Source organism: Bubalus bubalis, chromosome 6 (assembly GCF_019923935.1).
Source record: "Bubalus bubalis isolate 160015118507 breed Murrah chromosome 6, NDDB_SH_1, whole genome shotgun sequence".
Taxonomy (NCBI): Eukaryota; Metazoa; Chordata; class Mammalia; order Artiodactyla; family Bovidae; genus Bubalus; species Bubalus bubalis.
The window spans coordinates 17206359-17227557 of record NC_059162.1 but is presented as its reverse complement, the minus strand read 5'-3'; the positions used below and the strand labels follow the sequence as shown (position 1 = coordinate 17227557).

The window sequence follows — 21199 nt, the reverse complement described above, 5'->3', positions numbered from 1 at the left end:
CCTTCCCCAAAGCCACCCCACCCCGGCCTTCCACCCCGACTTCCTCCTCCCCAACAGGGCTGGCAGCCCTGGGACAGAGCCGAGCTTGGTGGAGGGCAGGGTCTACAGTACTCCAGCACCGAGCCCATCATCTCCTCCACGCCGCCACAGCCTAGAGGTTGATGAGAGCAAAAGAGAAAGGGCGAAGACAGAGAGATACAGCAGTAGAATGGTGTCAGAGAGAAAAGGAGAGGCATTGAGAGATGAAGAGGGAGGCAGCATTTGAAAAAGAGAGAGAGGGGAGGCAGGAGGGAGACAGCAGGACACTAGAGAGACACACAAGTGTGGGAAGAAAGAAGCCAGCGACGGAGGAAGAGCCAGGGAGCACAGGAGAGGCTGGGAAGAGACCTCGGGGAGGGAGCCTTTCCTGAAGGGCCAGCTCATGGGGAGCAGCCTCAAGGCCCCCACAGGGAGAAGGTTACAGAAGCCTCCAAGGGCTGGGGGAGCACTGGGGCTGGAGAAACTCTTCCCCCCAGTCTCACACCAGTGGAGAGGCCACGAGAGTGCGGAAGCCACAGAGGGTTGGGAATTAAGATGGAATTAATCTGTGGCCTCTGATGTGTTACAAAAGTGGGCGGGTTCCTGGTAGCAGGCAGACACTGGAATTTTCCACTCTGTGACAAACATCCCAAGACCAGCCCGGGGAAGGGCTGCCGCCCTTCTGGGCTGGGAACGCTGCCTCTGCTTGCCCTGCCCTATACAGATGGGGCTCTTCCCCTTCCAGGCCACAGACAGGCAGGTGCCACACCCCTACCCCAGAGCACCAGCTCTGGGCCAGGAAGGTGCAGGCACAGGCTCAGAAATCCAGGTCAGAAGGGAGAAGAGAGGGGAACAGCAATGAGCCACCAAGAGGAACAGGCAAAGGCCCCGGGCACCCAGTGGAGGGAGATGTCATCTCTGGTCTGCAGAAACAGGAAGCATCTGGAAAACTGGTGGAACTGGGGGAGTCACAAGGAGCGCAGGGACAGGTGGGCAAAGGCCCCAAGGGGGCAATTGCGTGAAGAAAATCTGCAAATTGCCACCTGAGTCTCATTCTGTGCAAAAGGGTAGGTTGGAGTGATCATGGAAAGCCCTAAATGCTGCGCATGCTAAGATGCTTTACTTTATTCTGTCGGAAACCAGAGACGTGCAAGAATGGGGCCGTGCTCAGAATCTGAGGATTCCTAGAACCTCCGTGGTGGTACGGTTGTAGTCACACGTTGCAGGAAACAAACTCGATCAGAAAGACAATGCAGATAGTGGAGTGCACTTTATTACACCAGTGGGCCCAAGGCAGAGTCTTCTCTTAGCCAAGGACGCTGACCGGTCTTTGTGAAAACCTTATATACCCTAAGTGTATAAGGTTCCCTGAAACTAGTCTGAACAAAGGAAAAAGAAAGATACAATCAAAGTTAACCCTGATTCATATGCCTTAAGCCTAGGTAGTTAACAAGACAATTATCAATAGGCTTGTGGTCATACCCCAATAAGCATAATAGAATGTATGATTCTATTCGGTTACACAGATAATTAGGGTATTCTTTTAGGCAATGGAGAGCCCTGAGGCTCTTCCTTCCGGGGGCCTGGTTTTCCAGTTGGTATGTCATTTCCATAGATACTGGGCATATAGTATCTGGGCATAAAGTCCACAGTATGGCCCAAGATGGAGCCTGTTCTGTTTCCTCCTTCAGTACAGGGATTAAGACACCTCCTGATCCCAGTGCAAGGGGCCCAGATTCAATCCCTGGTTAGGCAACTAGATCCCACATGCTGTAACCAAAGATTCTGCATGATGCAGCTAAGACCTGGCACAGCCAAACAAATAATCTCATCCCTTAAAGAAAGATCAATAAAGTTAAAAAAAAAAAAAAAGAATCTGAGGGTTCCTCTTTTATTTAACTCATTGAATGAACTTAAACAAGTCATCTGCCCCTCTTTGGTTTCAGTTTTCTGGAAAATAGGCTTAAATCGAATTAGTATCCCAGAATCAAATAAAAGTTTTTGTGGCATTGTTTTTCTTTCTGAGCTTACAGTTGTGGAAAACAGCTAACAAGATGGGCTTAGAGGCCCTCCAGCCCTGAAAGTCCAGGGTCGTGAAGCCACTGTGTCCCTCCCGTCCCAAGGGCTCCTTCACCTGTGCCCGACCTGTGGGGCTCCTCCCTGCTCTCACCAGCCTTTGCCAACTCCCCAGGAGGCTGAGACTGATGCCCACAAGGGTGTAGCCTTCCTGCCGGAGTCAAACAGCAGTAACAGATTGCAACCACCACCACAAGAGCAAGAAGAACCGTGATACCACCTCAACTTTGGCAGGACCACATTATATCCAACCACGAGTCCGAGGACTCTAAATTCACTTAATCCTCACAGCTAACCTCTGAGGAGGGATGTTAGTATGAACTCCAATTTTTTTTTTTGGGCCACCCCTCATGGCTTACAGGATCTTAGTTCCCTCACCAGGGATCAAACCTGGGCCTCAGCAGTGACAGCTAACCATTAGACCACCGGGGAATTCTTTGAATTCCACTTTAAATAATTAAAGGGGAGCTGGAAAGAATTTCTGCACACAAAGTACTCCCAAGAGCCAACCGAATGGAATTGGCTGCCTCAGGATTGACCTTGAAAAAGCATTTTCCTACTGAGTGCTCTGGTTTCACCTAGATTATGTGTATTTAAGACTAATAAAAGTAAATAATCTTGAAAAGACAATAATTCAGACCCTGCAATAATGCTGATTTGAGGAGGCCTTGATGAGCACTGATGGAGATGGGGGTGTCTGCAACCCACCACCACTCTCACCCCCAGGAAAGCCTGCCTGGGGCAGGGGCTGGGGAGGCTAGTGAGACCCTGAGGCCAGGAATGTGCTTTGAATCAAAGGCCAGAGACCCTCCACTTTGGAGGGTGGTAAGAAAGGCAGAGAAAGCTGGAGGGCAGCTCTTTTCTTGAGATCATTTCTCATCACACATCCACCTTTTTGTCTACTCCCTGTAGGAAGGGCTCTGAAACTCACCCTGGATGTTGTAAGAGAAGGGGAGACACACTGTGGCAAGTTGGGGAAGTTTCACCCCTAAGAAAGGACTGGGTTGACCAGAGCTTCTGGTCCAGTGACTCCCATCCCAAGGGAGTCTCCTCCTAGAGCAGCCTTCCCTCTCCCCCTGGCTCTGTAAATCAGAAAGGGGCATTGAGACCCCCAGGCCTACTCGACTCTCTAGATAAACAATTCCTTCCCCTGCTTCTGTGCCCAGGTGGCCTGAGGATAAAGTGAATCCAGTGAGATTGGGGGACAGTCTTTGAAAAGCACAAACAGCTGTGAAAATGAGACGCTGAACCTGCTTTGTTCTAAGAGCTGTGAAACACTCTAAAAGCAAAGGCTCGTGTGAATACCAAAGGATGGGGTGGGGAGTCCATGTTTCTCCCCATCTTCCTCTTTTCCTTGTTTCCAGATCAGGAAAAACTAATGACTAGCAGGGAGTTTCCAGTTCCTGTGCTTCTAGTAAAGAGCAGTCAGTGTTTCCCCCACCTGAAAGGATGAGGCTTCACTTGGGGCGGGAGGAGACCAGGAAGGGAGGCTGCAGAGCCCCCAAGCTCTGAGTCCCCGCTCAGCTTGATGCCTAGCAGACCAAACCAGGGAAGGACAGAGAGCAGTGCTGTGTGGACACAGCCTCTGCCCTCAGGGAGCTCTGGGAGGATGGGGACACAGAGACACAATAACCATTGCAGTTGGGCAACCAGAACAGCTCTGAGTCTCAGATTGGGAGGCAACAGAACAGAGAGAATGCTGGTAGGATGAGGTATCATCCAGCAAGTCTTCCCCAAAAGGGGGATGATAAGCAAATTGGAAAGGGGAGCAAGGACATGGTCCACTTATTCATTTATTCATCCATTTCTCCAATTGTAGCACCTTCCCTGATAGCTCAGTTGGTAAAGAATCCACCTGCAATGCAGGAGACCCTGGTTCGATCCCTGGGTTGGGAAGATCCCCTGGAGAAGGGAAAGGCTACTCACTCCAATATTCTGGCCTGGAGAATTCCATGAACTGTATAGTTCTTGGGGTTACAAAGAGCAGGACACGACTGAGTGACTTTCACTTTTCAGATACTGCTGAAGAACTGAGGACACAGACACAAATGAAACTGGACAAACTCACAACCCAGTGGAGAGAATTTCTATAAATAATCACTGCCCTGAAACAAGGGCTGCATCCAGATAGGGACAAGGTCATGTGTGAACAGAGAGGAGGGGCTGGGATGTTGACCTGGGTCACATGTGAGGCTGCGGGCTGCCAGGCAGATGGTGAGCGAGGAAAGGAACAGGCCGAGCAGACTCCATCTTGAAAAAGAAGGAAACTCCATCTTCCATTTTCGGTGAGCTTTGGACTATATGCCTGGTAGCCATGGGGATAACATACCTATGGCCAAACTGGCCTCCCGGACTGATAAACACCAGATTCCATACCAAGACTTCCCGTCACCAAAAAGAATGTAATAATCCCCTATGTAGTCAATCACCTTGATCTTTATGGCACCCATTGGTGTAGGCTACAATGCATAACCAGCTGACCCTTCTGATGGTGAATCATGGCTGTAACCTGACTGTATCTCCCTTTAACACTTTACAGGCTAGGTTTAAGGAATCTGGGGGTGTGGACTTGAGTAGTAGACTTAAGGTATATAAGGTTTTCACAAAAGTCGGTCAGCATCCTTGGCTAAGAGGAGACTGTGCCTTGGGCCGGCTGGTGTAATGAACTGCACTCCACTATCTGCATTGTCATTCTGAGTGAGTTTGTTTCCCGGAATACATGGCTACACCATCGGCAGGGGAAGGCACACCAGGAGAGGGGTGTGTACAAAGGGACAAGAAGGCTCAGCTGGGTGAGGAGGTGGGTACTGGGGAGAGGAAGGTGAGGAGGGAAGGGGGCTGGGTGCAGACTCAGAGGGCCGGAATGCCCCACTATGGGGTTTGATCATATGGAACTGATCCTACTAGTTAGGAAATGATCATACTAACCTGAAGCAGAAGAAACAGGATGGGGCTGGCAGGGAGGGGTCTCAGGTATTGAGCCAGGATGGAAGGTGAAGAAGAGGAGGCTCAGAAGCCAGGGTTGGGGAGGGGGTGGTATTGGAAGGAACTGGGGTTCCCTCATTGTCTGAAATGAGGCCAAGTCTTAATGATGTTGTACAAAGCTCGTCCAGGAGACAGAATATTGGTCACATCGCTGTGCCCCACCAACAGGTAGTTGGGGACCAGATGCCCCTTGACCACGGAACAGTGGATCAGGCTCTGAGCTGCCTCCAGCGCTGCAGCATTCGGTGGTTTTTCTGCAAAACACATTTAGCCAAGCAATCACTAGGGTCTCAAGGTTACTTGCTTTGGGCAGGGACAAGCACCTAGCGCAGGCTCCCTCTATCCCCATCACCACCATAGCCAACAAATTCCTGTAAGTTTCCGCAGCCAGGCACATTGGGAAAACAAGGTCATTGTGCTCCCTGATTCTGCCTTCTAGAAAGTTCAAAACCTCTCTGAAAAATAACTGCAGCTCAACACACCACTTCTCAACAGTCACCACAGGGCAGACATGGCAGCATCAGACCGTTCATTGCTTGTCCATAAGGGATAGTGGTGCTCCCCAATGCTGTTGCCATGGCTACCAAGGAAGAAGCTACATTTGCCAACAGTGCTATGAAAACACCAAAGTTTGCAAAAGATTTTTTTTCTCTCTTGCTCCATGCTTGCATTGGGCATGGCTCTAAAGACAGATAGAACCGGGTATTGGTACAGGGGAATGTGGAGGAAATGTTCTGCCTGAGAGGGACTCCTGGGGACCTGCCTCTTGCACTGAGAGTCACACTGACACTGTCGGGCACCACAATGCATCTTATCCCCATTGCTTCCCAGGTATTTCACATAATACTTCATCATCCAGAGTCCCTCTGCTCCATGTTGACCCCTTACCTACAAAGTTGCCTATGAAGGCAATTCCTAGGCCAATGTCGTTGTATCCATATGTGTGAGAGCCTTGGGTATGCCAGCCAACTCCTTCATACACACCACCATCCTGGCCCACCAGGAAGCTAATGTCAGGCAAAGGGAAAAGGAGAAAATTACTCTGGGGAGAACTGGCTTCATTCACTCCTTGAATCATCAATTCATCCTTTCATCCACTTACTATTATTACTATTACCATTACTATTACTCTTACCGTATGTGACAATGTGAACAGACAAAAAGGCAAAAGAAAAAAAAAAAAAATAGTCCCTGAACCTAAGAAATGAAGACAGTGTCAAGCAATGATGAGAGCAGCCTCAGTCCACTGCCACATGGTTACACTAGTAATGAAACGGATTTTTATTCTGATCCTGTTGGCACTAAATTCTTGACGTTTTCTCTTCCCTGGTTCTCCTCCCCTGGGACTCTGGTCTCACACCTTCTCTCTTCTCACTCAACATATTCTCCCTGGACAACCATCCAGTCTGATAACTCCAACTGTTGTTGTTTTTTAGTCGCTTAAGTCATGTCCAACAATTTTGCCCGCTTTTGACTCAAATCCGCTCATGGCCTGTAGCCCCCCAGGCTCCTCTGTCCCTGGGATTCCCCAGCCAAGAATACTGGAGTAGGTTTCCATTTCCTTCTCCAGGGGATCTTCCCAACTCAGGGACTGAACCCGCGTCTCCTGTGTATCCTGCTTGGCTGGCAGATTCTTTACCACTGAGCCAGCTGGGAACCCACAGCTCAATTACAAGCTCTAAAAGCCAACACGTCCAAACAAACCCATCTTCTTCCACAATTTCCTTAGCCAGAAAATTGGGCATCAGACTGAATGCCTCACTCTCCGTCTCCCAGCCCCATCCAATCAACATTCATGGCTTGGCAACCATTTCTCCTGTTTTAAATTTCGCCCCTTACCTCTATGCCGGCAGCTGCTCTGCCGTCCCAGGCCACCATCACCTGTTGTCTGGATTACTGCAAAAGCTGTCTGCCCAGAGTTTAACCTCCTGGCAATCCATGCTTAAAACAGCCCCCAGACTGGTTTTTGCTAAATACAGATCCCATCATAGGGCATGGATTTCCGGTTGCTTTTCAAACAGTCAGCCTGTCAGGACCAATGCCCAGGCCCCTGTGCTGTGGCTCCTGTCAGCCCCCCCAGCCTTCCCTCTCGCCAGTCCCCTCTTTGTAGTCTGTTTTAAGTAGGAGTTAAGCTTCTTTGTTGGAGAAGGCAATGGCACCCCACTCCAGTACTCTTGCCTGGAAAACCCCACGGGCGGAGGAGCCTGGTAGGCCACAGTCCATGGGGTCGCTAAGAGTCGGACATGACTGAGCGACTTAGCAGCAGCAGCAGCAAGCTTCTTTGTGGGCATCCCAGGTGGTGCTAATGGTAAAGAACACACCTGTCAATGCAAGAGATATAAGAGACACGGGTTTGATCCCTGGATCAGGAAGATCCCCTAGAGGAGGCCATGGCAACCCACTCCAGGATCCTTGCCCAGAGAATCCCACCGACACAGGAGCCTGGTAGGCTACAGTCCATAGAGTTGCAAAGAGTCGGACATGACTGGAGCAATTTAGCACACAAGCTTCTTTCATTTGTGCTCTGTATGGACTCCAGGCCCTTGTATATGCTGCTCCCTCTTGCCTGGAACACTCCGTATCCTTCTTTGCCTGACTGACCCCCACTCTGTACCCATGTCCCAGTGTGGATGCCTCTCCCTGCTGAAGCCCTGCTGTGATACCGTTCAGTCCTCCAAAGTCTTGCTAGAGGTCCACCCTGGGCACATTCTGTGACTCATGCATCCCAGTGCCAACACTCACAATCATCAAGACCTGTTTATCCTCTCTCCTCCACAAGGGAAGGAGCCAATTCATCTCGCTGAGCACTAAGCACATAGCGTGCGTACATGCTCAGTTGCTTCAGTTCTGTCTGACACTTTGAGAACCCATGGACTGTAGCCCACCAGTCTCCTCTATCCATGGGTTTTTTCAGGCAGGAATACTGGAGTGCGCTGCCCAGGGATTGTACCTGCATCTCCTGCATTGCAGGCAGATTCTTTATTGCTGAGCCACCAGGGATACCCCAATAAATATTGGTGAAAAAGTAAGAAATGATGAATGGGAGGGCCCTTTGTCCATTCTGAGCACAATTGGTGCCAGAGTGACAGATGCTGTATCCTGAGGCTGCAGTGGGAGTGAGCACCATAACAAGCTTCCAAAGTCAAGGGACAGGAATCAAGCCAGTCCCCAAAGGATGAATGTGAAAGGAAACTAACATTCCCTCAGCTCCTGGCATTTTCCATTTGGAATTTCCACACTTAATTCTTTATTAACTAAGCTTAATAACCATAGCAAGGCTGTGGAAAACCCTATGAAATGCAGCCATAGTTTTCTCCTATTTACAAAGGCTGTTTTTAAAATGGGAGTTCAGAGGAGAAAGGCAGCCGGCCCAGAATGAGACATGTGCTTACTCAGTCATGTCCAACTCTTTGCGACCCCAAGGACTAGAGCCCACCAGGCTCCTCTGTCCATGGGGATTCTCAGACAAGAATATTGGAGTAGGTTGCCATGCCCTCCTCCAGGGGATCTTCCCAACCCAGGGATTGAAGCCAAGTCTCCTTCATTGCAGGTGGGTTCTTTACCATCTGAGCCACCAGGACATATACAAAAGTAAACCCACCTGAGACTTCATAAAATTTGTTGTGATTAAGTCACAGCTTCCCTGCAGCTCAGTGGTAAAGAATCCAGCTGCCAATGCAGGAGACACAGGTTTGACCTTGATTCAGGAAGATCTCACATGCTGTGGAGCAATTAAGCCCATGAGCCATAACCATTGGGCCTGTGCTCCACAACAAGAGAAGCCAGCACAAAGAGAAGCCTGCATCTCAACTAGAGAATAGGCACCCCCTGCTCCCCACAACTAGAGAAAACCAGCACAGCAAGGAAGACCCAGAAAGTGAAGTCACTCAGTCATGTCCAACTCTTTGCGACCCCATGGACTGTAGCCTACCAGGCTCCATGAAATTTTCCAGGCAAGCGTACTGGAGTGGGTTGCCATTTCCTTCTCCAGGGGATCTTCCCAACCCAGGGCTCTAATCCAGGTCTCCCGCACTGCAGGCAGACGCTTTACTGTCTGAGCCACCAAGGAAGCCCATGAAGACCCAGACCAGCCAGTAAATGAATAAATAAATTTTTTTAATTTATTTTTTTATAGGTTATCACTGAATCACTTTGCTGTATACCTGAAACTAACACAACATTGTAAATCAACTAGATGCCAATAAAATTAAAATTAGTACTAATAAAAGTTATCATACTCTAACCCTGAATTTCTTCTATGAAAATTCCAAGGGAATGCCTAAGAAGCTTCCCACTGTTCTACTAGCTTACTATGTTTCTTATTTATAGACTTGGCATTAAAGGAACCAAAAGAGAACATTTTTTTTTAATTTCACTTGGTATTATCAAACAGATAAGGTATTGTTGCCCTACTGCAGAGAGGAGACAAAAGAAGTCCAAAGAAGTTAAAATTTCCTCTGTCTATAAATGGAGTAAGCAATACCAGAGGTATTGCAGGATTCTAACATCAGAGAGAGCAAGTTTGGGGTTGGGCTCAAGAGCAGTAGGGGGTGAACAGGGTCTGGGTTTCTGGCTGGTTGGAAGGGATTACATTTAAAAGGCATGGTCCGTTGACAGCCTCCCATAAGGGTCTCGCACTCTTGGTTTATCACTATTGTTTTAACATCTTCCTTTCAGAGTCTTCCCAACCACTCATGGAGAACATGCCCAGAGGAGATAACTAAACCTTGGCTAGGCTCTGAAGAATGCTCAGGCCAGAATCCTGCACAAATAAAAAGATGATGTCTAATGTAAAGCGCCTGGCACAAAGGAAGACCTTGGTAAACACCGGCTCCCTCCCCAGGCCTTCCTTCCTAAAGCCCTGAAGAAAAGGAGGGTCAAGTGTGTACCAGTCACACTTACTGATATCCGATGTCACAGAAGTCCTTTGTGTCAATGTGGTAAGATTGTATATCTCGGACGCGGATCCGACAGTCCATGGATACATTGCAGGTTGCCCCAGCGGTGTGGATGATGACAACATATTTGGCTGGGAGGCTCATTTTAGGGCAGTGTGTCTGTCTGGCTTCCCAAGCTGACCTTGTGATGATGTTGGGGCAAGCTGTGGTGAGGGGAAAAAACAATGAGATGCGAATTTGCCCGTTCCCACATGTAGACAATCTCACAACTGCAGGCTGGTAACTCCTCAGAATCCCCAACCTGTGTTAGTGGCACCCACTAACACAGCCTAACATGTGAGATTTTGTGGGATTCTGGGAAAGCCTAGATAGGGATTGTCTGGGTCAGGCAGCTGGAGCCAAGGGACAGAGGCAAAAGTCAGGTTCTGATAACAACTATGGAAATCAGCATGTGAGCAGAAGAGAAAAGACTACTGATACCTACATGCTTGAATATGCACTGCAGATAAATGCAGATATGTGTACTTATATGACAAGACCAATGTGCAGAAATCAGCTGACTTTCTGAACTGATCACATGCATATGATAATTTAAAATCTCTAAAGAATTCTACACACGTAAAACTGTTATTAATGAAGACAACACCAGTCTGAAAGCAAGACAAATTTTAAAGATTTGCAACTTGAAAAGCTTAATGAAAAACATTCTTGAGTCCTAGGCAAGACCCACTCTAGCAGAGAGTGTTAAACTATTGAAAGTTCTTGTAATTGTACTGGGTTTAGGTGGCTGCTTGTCTTTCCAAAATAGTGCATGATTTTTATTATCCAACTTCTTGGACTATTCACACTCATGGCAGTGTAATCTGTGAACCCAAGTTTTTCTCAGTGTGTTGTGGTCATGTGAAAGGTTGGCTTGTTTTGCTTTTAGAAGGATGTGTGTGTGTGAGCAAGGGAGAGTATGAGACAGAGATTGTGTGTGTATGTGTATTCATGTAATATACACAAATATATATATATTACCCCACTCCATTTCCATGCTTTATTCTTCTCCATAACCCTGATGTTACATCTAACATCATATACCTTTTACTTATTGATTCTTCATTTTCTATCTTTCTCTACTTAAATGTGAAGTTTCATCGGTTTTGTTTACAGCTGCACCCTCAGTACCTAGAAGAGTGCCTGGTATTCAGTAAACATTCGTTGAGTGAAAACATGTGTACATATATATTTATGTCAAGAATGGTTCCATGGCTATATGGTTCCAGTGGAAAGGAGAGGCCAGAAAGGTGCCCTCTTAGAATTTTCCAGATCTCAGCAAGAGATGTTCTTGGTCTGAGAAACCAATGAATATCAATAAGAAAAGGCATTCCCTACTGTTGCTGGGTGGTAACTGGGAGAAGGATGAGGCAGAACGGAGAGGCTTTACCTTTCCTGGGCATCAGTGGCTGATGAGGGACCAGGCAGCTCTCTGCTTTCAAGAGAAGTGGCTGAATATACCTGGGGGATAGGTGACCATTCTTTATGGCATAGAATATCAGGTCCTCTGCGGCTGATACGGCAGTGGGGCTGGGACTGCTGCCTGAGAGAGGATGACATGGAGCACAGAACTATTAGCAGAAAGTTCCAACCTGGTCTAGATGTAGAGGGAGGATAAGTTGACCCCTTGAGCCTAAATGACTGATGGATGAGAAGAGAAAAAACTGGACCAGTAGCCAGGACAGAGAGGCTAAGAGACAAAGAAGTATTTACACACAGCTTTTAGAAACCAAGTTGGTGACTTCTTCCAAGTGCCTTATTTATTCACTCTATCACTATGTGGAGTCACTCGGAGACAGTGAAAGCTACATGTAGGAGGCCCACCTGACCAAGTCAGAAATGCCTTCGCTTGGAGGAAAAGGTGACTGTATTTATTTAATAGCTTCCACAATCAGACATGAGGCCAAGTGCTCTTCACATCCATTAACTCATGTAATCCTCACAGAAAACCTCTGATATAAATGCTATTACTAGCCCCACTACTTGGAAGATGAGGATCCTGGCAGGTGCCAGTTAGTTGTTGTTGGCTCCTTTTTTTTTAATTGATTTGTTTTAATTGGAGGCTAATGACAATATTGTAGTGGCTTTTGCCATACATTAACATGAATCAGCCATGGCCTACTCTGTGCTCTCCTGTGCTTTGCAGAGGACTAGAAACCTGCAATGGCACCCCACTCCAGTACTCTTACCTGGAAAATCCCATGGATGGAGGAGCCTGGTGGGCTGCAGTCCACGGGGTTGCTAAGAGTCAGACACGACTGAGCAACTTCACTTTCACTTTTCACTTTCACGCACTGGAGAAGGAAATGGCAACCCACTCCAGTATTCTTGCCTGGAGAATCCCAGGGACAGGGGAACCTGATGGGCTGCCGTCTATGGGGTCGCACAGAGTCGGACACGACTGAAGCGACTTAGCAGCAGCAGCAGCAGAAACCTGCAAACTACATTTCCCAGACTTCTTGCTTGCTGGCCACTGGTTGGGCTCTACCAATGGGAGACACTGGAGGCAGAGAGAAGCCATGTTTTTCTGCCTCTGCCAGTTCCTAATTATCAACTTCAGGGCTTCCCTGATAGCTCAGTTGGTAAAGAATCCGCCTGCAATGCAGGAGATCCTGGCTCAATTCCTGGGTCGAGAAGATCCCCTGGAGAAAGGAAGGACCACCCACTCCAGTATTCTGGCCTGGAGACAAAGAGCCGGAGACGACTGAGCGACTTCCACTTTTTTCAGACTCTCAAAGTGATGGCAGTGACTATGAGCTCAAGCAGTATCAGTGGTGGCTTCAGCAGTCTCACGGGAGTACAGACCAGAGAGGAGAAAGGGAACTCCAAAAATGCCCCATCATAGAATCCAAGGGAGGAAAGAACTTCAAGAGAGGGGCCATCATCAGAGAGAACAACATGATGTAGGCTGAAAAGACAAGAGTGGGTGACGGAAGACAGTGTAGACAACTCCTTGGTAGAGGGCCAGAGGGGTGACCATTACCTAGATTATTCCCAAAGAATGCGAGGCCCAGGGAGATGTTGTTGTAGCCCTGGGTGTGCATGCCTTGGATGTTCCAGCCAAGACCTTCATACACCCTGCCATCGTTCCCAACCAGGAAGCTGCCAGGCAAGGAAACATGATTAAATGGCAAATTTCTGTAACAGAAAACTTCTCACCCCTCCTCAGAATGCAAAAAGTTCTAGAGGCTCATATGTTACAATGACATAACAGTGAGACCAAGTGGAATAATGCATTTTAAACTTCCAAGAGATGCAGGAATATGTCTTTAATTTTCCTGTGACTTAGTTTACCTGTGTTTCCCAGAATCTCAATTTAAAAAGACTCATTTGGTTCAAAGTAGAATTCCAATGTGTGACTCTCAAGAACCTGAGAACTTTAGTTCAACATTTTTCAAGGGCACGAGAATCCGTTCGTCATGTTTTTAAATTATAGGACCAAGCACTTGTACATTGAAAACAGTTGACCAGAATTTAGGGATTCCTTTAAGTTAACGTTTTCTTCAGTTTCTCCTTAGGAATCCCTAAGCTCTTTTTTATCACAGAAATTTGGTTAGGATGTTCCTTTTCCCAGTTTAGTTTTTGCAGCCAAAGTGCTTTTTTTTTTCCTTCTACCTCCTCTTTATAACTTTCTCGTCTTCCACATTCCAGTTGCAGTCTTAAAAACTTTTTTTTCACAACTCTTATGTGTTCAGCTTTTAACAGGTCATGAATTTCCACAGCAAACTGAGCGCAGAAAGAACATTTCCCAGAAGTCACCAAAGACCCCGAATGGAGTGGAGCAGACCTCCTAGCCTGCAGTGACATCGCCTGAGAACCAGGTGGGGGCCTCACTGTGTCCACCGTGTCCCTGGCTTTGCCACAGTACCTTCAGGTACGGAGGTACTCTGTCCCCGCAGCCTTTGGTCAGCCCAAAGTGAATAGTCCCTATGGCTACAGCAACTGCATCGTACAAACTAGAGACTGTGCATTATCACCCCAGAAACCTGGCTGCGAGATGCAGTGGCTGAACCAGGCAACCCAGCAGTGCCACAACGGCAGAGCTGCGGGGGCACTCGCGGTAGGCTCAGCAGCCGAGCTGTAGTGAACACGGCGCCCACAGAGGGCAGACGGGAAGACTCCCAACCTCGGCCCTCTGGGGCTCTGGTGACTACAGTGGGGGCTTCCAGCTGCTCTTACTTATTTGCAATCTCAATAAATCAAGGCTAGGACATGGGTTACCCTTTCCAAAGTGGATAATTCAGAAAGCATTTATACTTGTCGTTAGAATTCAGGCAGGAGGAGAAGGGGACGACAGAGGATGAGATGGTTGGATGGCATCACCAACTCAATGGACATGGGTTTGGGTGGACTCCAGGAGTTGGTGAGGGACAGGGAGGCCTGGCGTGCTGGGGTTCGTGGGGTCGCAAAGAGTCAGACATGACTGAGCAACTGAACTGAACTGAACTTAGAATTCAAGGAGGAGAGCACCATTCCCTCTCTCTCTCTCCTTCTATAAAGAAAAAGGGGAAAAGAGGAGGTTGTGGGCATCCACTCCACTGATAATCCTCAGAGAGCATACTCAGTACACAGCACAAGCCTCTCCTCGCCTCACACACTTGCAGGCCCTCCTCCCTGCATCCCCAGTGGTATGTCTCCTGTGGGATCCTAGTCTCACTGTGAGGGGGCCCATCAGGGTACCTGGTAGAAAGCCCTGTCTGTGAGCAGAAGTGGAACAAGGCAGGACTAGCAGGCAGCCTGGGAAGAGTTCTGAGTTCACATTCCTTCTCTGAGTGACTTTCAGCAAATTCTCTAACTTCTCCAGACCACAGCACCCTCACCTGTGACACAGGGGTGGTAATATTTCTCCTGCCCATTCCTCAGGGTGGCAGGGAGAGCCTACTTGAGTAATACTTGTAAAGACCTTCATAAACTGAAATGTTCTTCGAGCATCAAGAGGGAGACTGTACTTATCACACAACCTCCCTCACTTCTTTTCTGGAACTCCTAGCGGCCAAGACCACATCTGAATATGTGGCTCACAGTGGTCCTCCTCATGACCCCTGGGAGACTTGGATTCTGTTTATATTAGCATTTTTTATTCATTAGAAAAGCAACATGAATGGGAAATTAAGAAATGCAGAGAAGGGGGAACAGGAGACCCCCCCCAAAGGGAGAACTCAAACGTGGGCTCCAGGGACCCCACCAGCCTCTTACTTGTAGGCCACATCACACCAGCCTTTGGTGTAGACGGAACGGGACTGCAGGCCCCTCAGCTTTTGACTGCACGAGTTCTGCTCCTCGCATTCCATCCCTGTGATCTGGTCCATGATGACATAGGCCACAGGCCGGGTCAGCTGGGCCCTGCAGGTCAGGGATCTCGCTCCCCACTCCTTGCGGGAGACAATGGTGGGCGCACCTGGAGGGAGGGGAGAGGGGAAATAGGCTGGCATGCTGAGGCCCTGCCATGCCCTCCATAGGCTGTCCAGGCCATCCTGAATCCTCTGTGATGGGAGAGGCGCCAGAAGGAGGCCTGCACCACCTCAGCCTCCCCTTCCCTTCTCCATCTCTTGTTTGAAAGTGAAAGTAAAAGTGTTAGTTACTCAGTCCTGTCCAACTCTTTGCGACCCATGGACTGTAGAGCACCAGGCTCCTGAGAAAAGTTCGGCCACTCTCCTCAAACCAGCAGCTCCCCAACCAGAGCCCACAGGAAGCCCCATGAGCACTGGGGTGGGGGATTCCCTCTTCCAGATGAACATGCATTGTGGGCAAGGCTGTGAGAGCCCCACCCAGGACCCCAGGACCCCCAAGGGTGCCTTCAGTATCCTTACTTGGGAGCTCCCAGGAACGGCCTGAGTGAAGTGGTATCCCTACCCTGAGAGCTAGAGACTGGGATCCTTGTCTTTTTATCCTGGGTTTCCTCTCCCTTCTGGAACCCACCTTTGCCTAAGGACTCAGGACAATCCATGGGAGGAGTTGTGGTTTTACCCTACCCCATCCACCCCACCCAGCCATAGTGATGTTCTAAGAAACACTTCTGTCTCCCTAAAAAGCCCCAGGCAGCCCCCGCAAATGCCTCACCATTGCGACCTGTGTGAATGAGCTGTGAGATGCCAACAAACAGGTCCAGAAGCTCCTGTGACAGCCCCCTGGCTTGGGTCTCATTCCAGGACAACTCCAGGGAATCCCCTGCAAAGGAACACTGCGCTTGGTGCTGGTCCTTGGAAAATACCTGGACCAGCTCAGAGGCACAGGCTCCATGTTCCTCCTGTGACCCCACAGCCCACAGCCTCTCGGTCTCCCCAGATAACTTCCCACCTGACCCACTTGACTTCCTCTAGGAGACAAGAAAGAGGAAAACCACAGATGCATCTGGCCTCATCCTGCCTCTCACATCTGCCCCAGTGAGGCCTTTCCCCTCTCCCACCCTCCCCAGCCTCCCCAAGCCTCCCTTCATTTCCAGTTCAATGCAGTCTCTCTTGTCTTCTCAGCTGGCCAGCTCATTCCCAGTTCACCTGTATATGTATTAATAGACCAGAGGGTCACATACCAAGATGACCATCCTGGTATGTATTCATATGTTAAGCACCTAGTGATCCAGGCAAGGTTCTTGAAATACAGAAATTTACAGATCATTGTGACTGCCTTACCAACTTAATTTTTTTTAAAGATAGGATTAATGGAGGATTAATCACCACAAATGGGCTTCCCAGATGGCTCAGTGAGTAAAGAATTCCCCTGCAATCCAGGAGCCTCAGGTTCGATCCCTGGGTCTGGAATATCCCTGGAGGAGGGCATGGCAACCCCCTCCAGTATTCTTGCCTGGAGAATCCCATGGACAGAGGAGCCTGGTAGGCTACAGTCCATGGGGCAGCAAAGAGTCAGAGCACAACTGAAGCGACTGAGTGCACACACACACAAAATCATCACAAATATGCCTCATTCCCCTCTGTCTGTTCAGTACCAGAGGTCACGGGGGCACTGTCACTGGGACAACAGTGTCACCCACAGACCAGCTCTGTAGTTAACAAAGCATGTTCAAGGGCTCTATCACATTTGTGGCTTAAAAAATCTTTGTGAAAGAAACAAAGCAAATTAACTACTCCCTCTATACAAATGAGAAACTGAGGCTCGGAGAGGTTATTTGTCTAAAGTGCTATGGGTTTTAAGCTGTGGACTTGGATTCCAAGCCAGGCTGTCTGACCCCAGACCCATGATCATAACCACTTGACTCTGCATCCACTCCCAAACTGTCAGATGACCAAGAGCAAGTCACTGCCACAATGGGGCCTGTTGTCCTGTCTACAACACTAAGTTGTTAAGGGTCCCCATCGTGGTCCTGAGAGTCTGTCCTTCTGTGAAATCATCAGGAGCAAATGCCTGACCACGACGCTGACACCAGGCTGTACCGGGCAGGCTGGAGAGGCTGCTGAGGACCGGAGCCCGTCTCAGCTGGGGAGGGGGCACCTGAGCTGGGCTCCAATAGGGAACACAGCTGATGGGGAGGACTTATCCTGGAGAGGATAGTTTACAAACAAAACCAGGCTGGAGCTGATGCCAAAAGCACTTGTGACCTAGTAAAAGAAAACTCACCCCAGGCCGCGAGATCCAAAGCAGACAAGACAAGAAACCATAGCAGCATCCTCATGAGGTCCTAGGTCACCAACAGGGAGAGTATGGATCACAGCCCTGGGAGAGACACTGATAGTCAGACCAATCATCCTCACCCTTCAAACAGAGCACCTACCAGTTGCATGGCCCCCGTCTGTCTCCTTGCCAAACTGAGAACCTCCTAAGGACCAGCACCTGGTGAGGCTTCTCAAGGTCCTCAGGACAAGGCTGACCCTTAGCAGATGCTCAGCAAAGGTGAGCTAACACCTCTGTCTAGCCACCAGCCCACTATTACCCTGAGAAGTCATGGTCCCTCCTAGGAGCCCGGTGCCTCATCTACAGATTTCCAGCATGGATAATAACAATTTCTAAAACTCTTGAGTAGCTATTTGAATAAACTCTGTGTGGACATTTTTACATCTTAGTGCTGCTATTTTATATTTAATTCTTATAAAATTCCATAAGATATTAGTAATCCTATTTTTTAATTTTTTTTTAGTTATGAAAGTATGATAACAGATTTACAGGAGGCTTGGAAAATACAAAACAAGGTTACATATAGTTCCACTATATATTAAATTATTTTTTAAGTAAATAAATTAAGACTTTTAGTTGGAGTTTCAATATCAAACTCTCAAAAATTAACAGACTGAATATACAGAGACAGAGAAGGCTATAATAGGCCTGAAAAGCCCTGTGAATCATTGAACATAATTGAAATTTATACAATTTTCACACAACAGTAGGACACAAATTATATTCAAGTTCTCTTAGACTGTAAGCTAGGAGACATACCCAGGGACATAAACAAGGTGCAAAAATGTCATGGTCTTGAAATCATATGGAGTCTGTTCTCTTATCACTGTGAAATTATCATCAGATCAGATCAGTCGCTCAGTCGTGTCCGACTCTTTGCGACCCCATGAATCGCAGCACGCCAGACCTCCCTGTCCATCACCAACTCCCAGAGTCCACTCAGACTCACGTCCATCGAGTCAGTGATGCCATCCAGCCATCTCATCCTCTGTCATCCCCTTCTCCTCCTGCCCCCAATCCCTCCCGGCATCAGAGTCTTTTCCAATGAGTCAGCTCTTCGCAAGAGGTGGCCAAAGTACTGGAGTTTCAGCTTTAGCATCATTCCTTCCAAAGAAATCCCAGGGCTGATCTCCTTCAGAATGGACTGGTTGGATCTCCTTGCAGTCCAAGGGACTCTCAAGAGTCTTCTCCAATACCACAGTTCAAAAGCATCAATTCTTCGGCGCTCAGCCTTCTTCACAGTCCAACTCTCACATCCATATATGACCACAGGAAAAACCATAGCCTTGACTAGACGAACCTTTGTTGGCAAAGTAATGTCTCTGCTTTTGAATATGCTATTTAGGTTAGTCATAACTTTCCTTCCAAGGAGTGTCTTTTAATTTCATGGCTGCAGTCACCATCTGCAATGACTTTGGAGCCCAGAAAAATAAAGTCTGACACTGTTTCCACTGTTTCCCCATCTATTTCCCATGAAGTGATGGAACAGGATGCCGTGATCTTCGTTTTCTGAATCATTTTTACATGTGAAAACACTGAGGCTCAGAAGAATCAAACTACAGTAGAGGCAGGGGTGGGCTTCATTCGCAAAGATTCCTGACAGACGCTCACCTAACTTCTTCTCAAGTGAGAACGATACTAATAGCAGCATTTGCCAATTACTGATCACATCCTATATTCCAAGTATTTGCTGAGGTAGTGGTGGTAGTTTAATCACTAATTCATGTCCAACTCATGACCCCATGGACTGTACAGCCTGCCAGGCTCCTCTGTCCATGGGCTTTTCCAGACAGGAATACTGGAGTGGGTTTCCATTTCCTTCTCCAGGAGGACTTCACAGTTATTCATTAAGTGACTTCACAGTTATTCATTAAGTATCTTCACAATGACTTATGAGACCTGTACTTATCATCAGGAAACTGGACTTCAGAGAGGTTAAGTCACTAGCCCAAAGTTACCCAGTTAGAAAGGGCAGATCTGTCTGACTTGAAAGCCTCTGCCTGGAACTTCTCCAAAATCTGCTTGAGTTTCTGATGATGGAGATTCACAACAAGGGCCCAGGAGGTTAACCTCCAGGATTATTATGTCCTTTCCATTGCAGAAATATTTTCTGCTGTGTCAGGCAGAAATGAACTGCTTGCTTAAACTCAATCCAAATAAAATATCGACTCCCAGTGATGTCAACCAAAACATCAACAGTTCTCCCAATTATCCTACTAAGAAACTTTAAAGGGAGGTTTGAGATCAAATGGGGTAGATGACTGCCCTCAAGAGATTTTATGTTATCATCAGTAATTCCCAAATGGAAAATGTTTAGAACCCCTGTTTAAAATGAGCATACATGAACTTCCTGGATCAGGACAAGCAACCTCTCAGCCATTAACACCCAGGAATCCGTTCATTCAGGAAAACTGTGTCCTGATGACAAATGAGCCCTCCACAAAGGAAGGCAGTCACCTAATGCGGGAAAGTGTTGAGCTTCCCTCTTTGGTCAAACAAGAGGCAAGGATTCACTTGCCCAAAATGGAAGCCCCATAGGCTGGCCTCCCAGGAAAGAAGCTGGCGTCTTGCAAAACTGCCTAGACACCAGCAATCAATTCTGGTCAAAAGGAGGTCTAGACTCTGGTCACTTGATCATGGTGCTTCCCCAACCATGAATGATAATGTAGCTAATGCTGTCCCAAGTTTGTCACATCACACAGCCAAAGTAGAAAAGCTTGAGCCCAACCCCTGATCATGCCAAGGCAGGGATTTCTGGTGTCTCCCACCCCTACCTCTAACTGCAAACACGGAGCCAGCGGGACAGGCTGCAGCCACAATTCGCCCACCATGGCTCACATTGCTAGGTATTCTCTGTACTTAAAACGAAGATGAAATATTAGAACAGGAGACAAGTGAGATATAATAGATAAGGATTCCAGGCTAGTCAGAAAGGAAATAAATTGGGTAGAGGTGATCCCAGGATCCACAGCCTGGGCAAGAAAGATCCAGGCATGGTGGAACCAAACCCATTTAGAACAATTTAGATAGAGAGTTTTCTTATTTGGAGGAAGAGTTCAAGGGTAGAGATCAGGGGAACTTTCTCCACCATGTTAACTTTGTAACCTGACAGAGTCCAATCCCTCGGATAATAGAGGGGGTTCTCAAGAACACACACACACACACACTCAGAAATACCTGTGGGTCCCTTGCTATCCCAGCTCCACAGTCAAGTTGCAGCCGGCTCACCCCTCATTGGCTGGCAGGGCTTCCTTTCAGACTTGGCCTCTGGCCCTGCCCTCCTCCTCAGCCTTCACCCTCCCAGGCACTAGAGGGCACTCTCTCCCTGGGAACGGAGAATGGGCCCTAGCTTTCCAGAGAGAAGAGAAAGGCCAGGAGCCCTAACAAAAGGAGGAAGGGGAGGAGGAAGAGGAGGGCCAGGCTCTGCTCAGTCCACAGTCTACAGCACGGAGAGTGAATCAGTGAGACCAGACAGGTGCTGACAGCAGGGAACCCGCCCTGTGAATAACCCCAGGTACCTCCTCCCTGGGAAAGGGTGCGGCTGCCCGAGGCTCCCC

At 48.2% G+C, this 21199-nt stretch overlaps 1 protein-coding gene across 2 annotated transcripts; it reads right to left on the bottom strand.

The window, feature by feature from the left end:
* Nucleotides 1–1557: 1557 nt before the first annotated feature.
* LOC102396537 (peptidoglycan recognition protein 3) lies at nt 1558–21106 on the bottom strand. Of its 2 annotated transcripts, XM_025287817.3 has the most exons (9): nt 20820–21106; nt 17589–17684; nt 16077–16184; nt 15213–15414; nt 13000–13118; nt 11407–11559; nt 9982–10180; nt 5968–6086; nt 1558–5333 (listed from the first exon to the last, which is right to left on the bottom strand). In XM_025287817.3, exons 2-9 carry the CDS (start codon nt 17641–17643, stop codon nt 5155–5157), a joined length of 1134 nt encoding a protein of 377 aa, XP_025143602.3. In that variant the 5' UTR covers nt 17644–17684; nt 20820–21106; the 3' UTR covers nt 1558–5154. The 2 variants fall into 2 exon arrangements, with proteins under 2 accessions (XP_025143602.3, XP_025143603.3); XM_025287818.3 differs by lacking the exon at nt 16077–16184.
* Between the last annotated feature and the right edge of the window lie 93 nt (nt 21107–21199).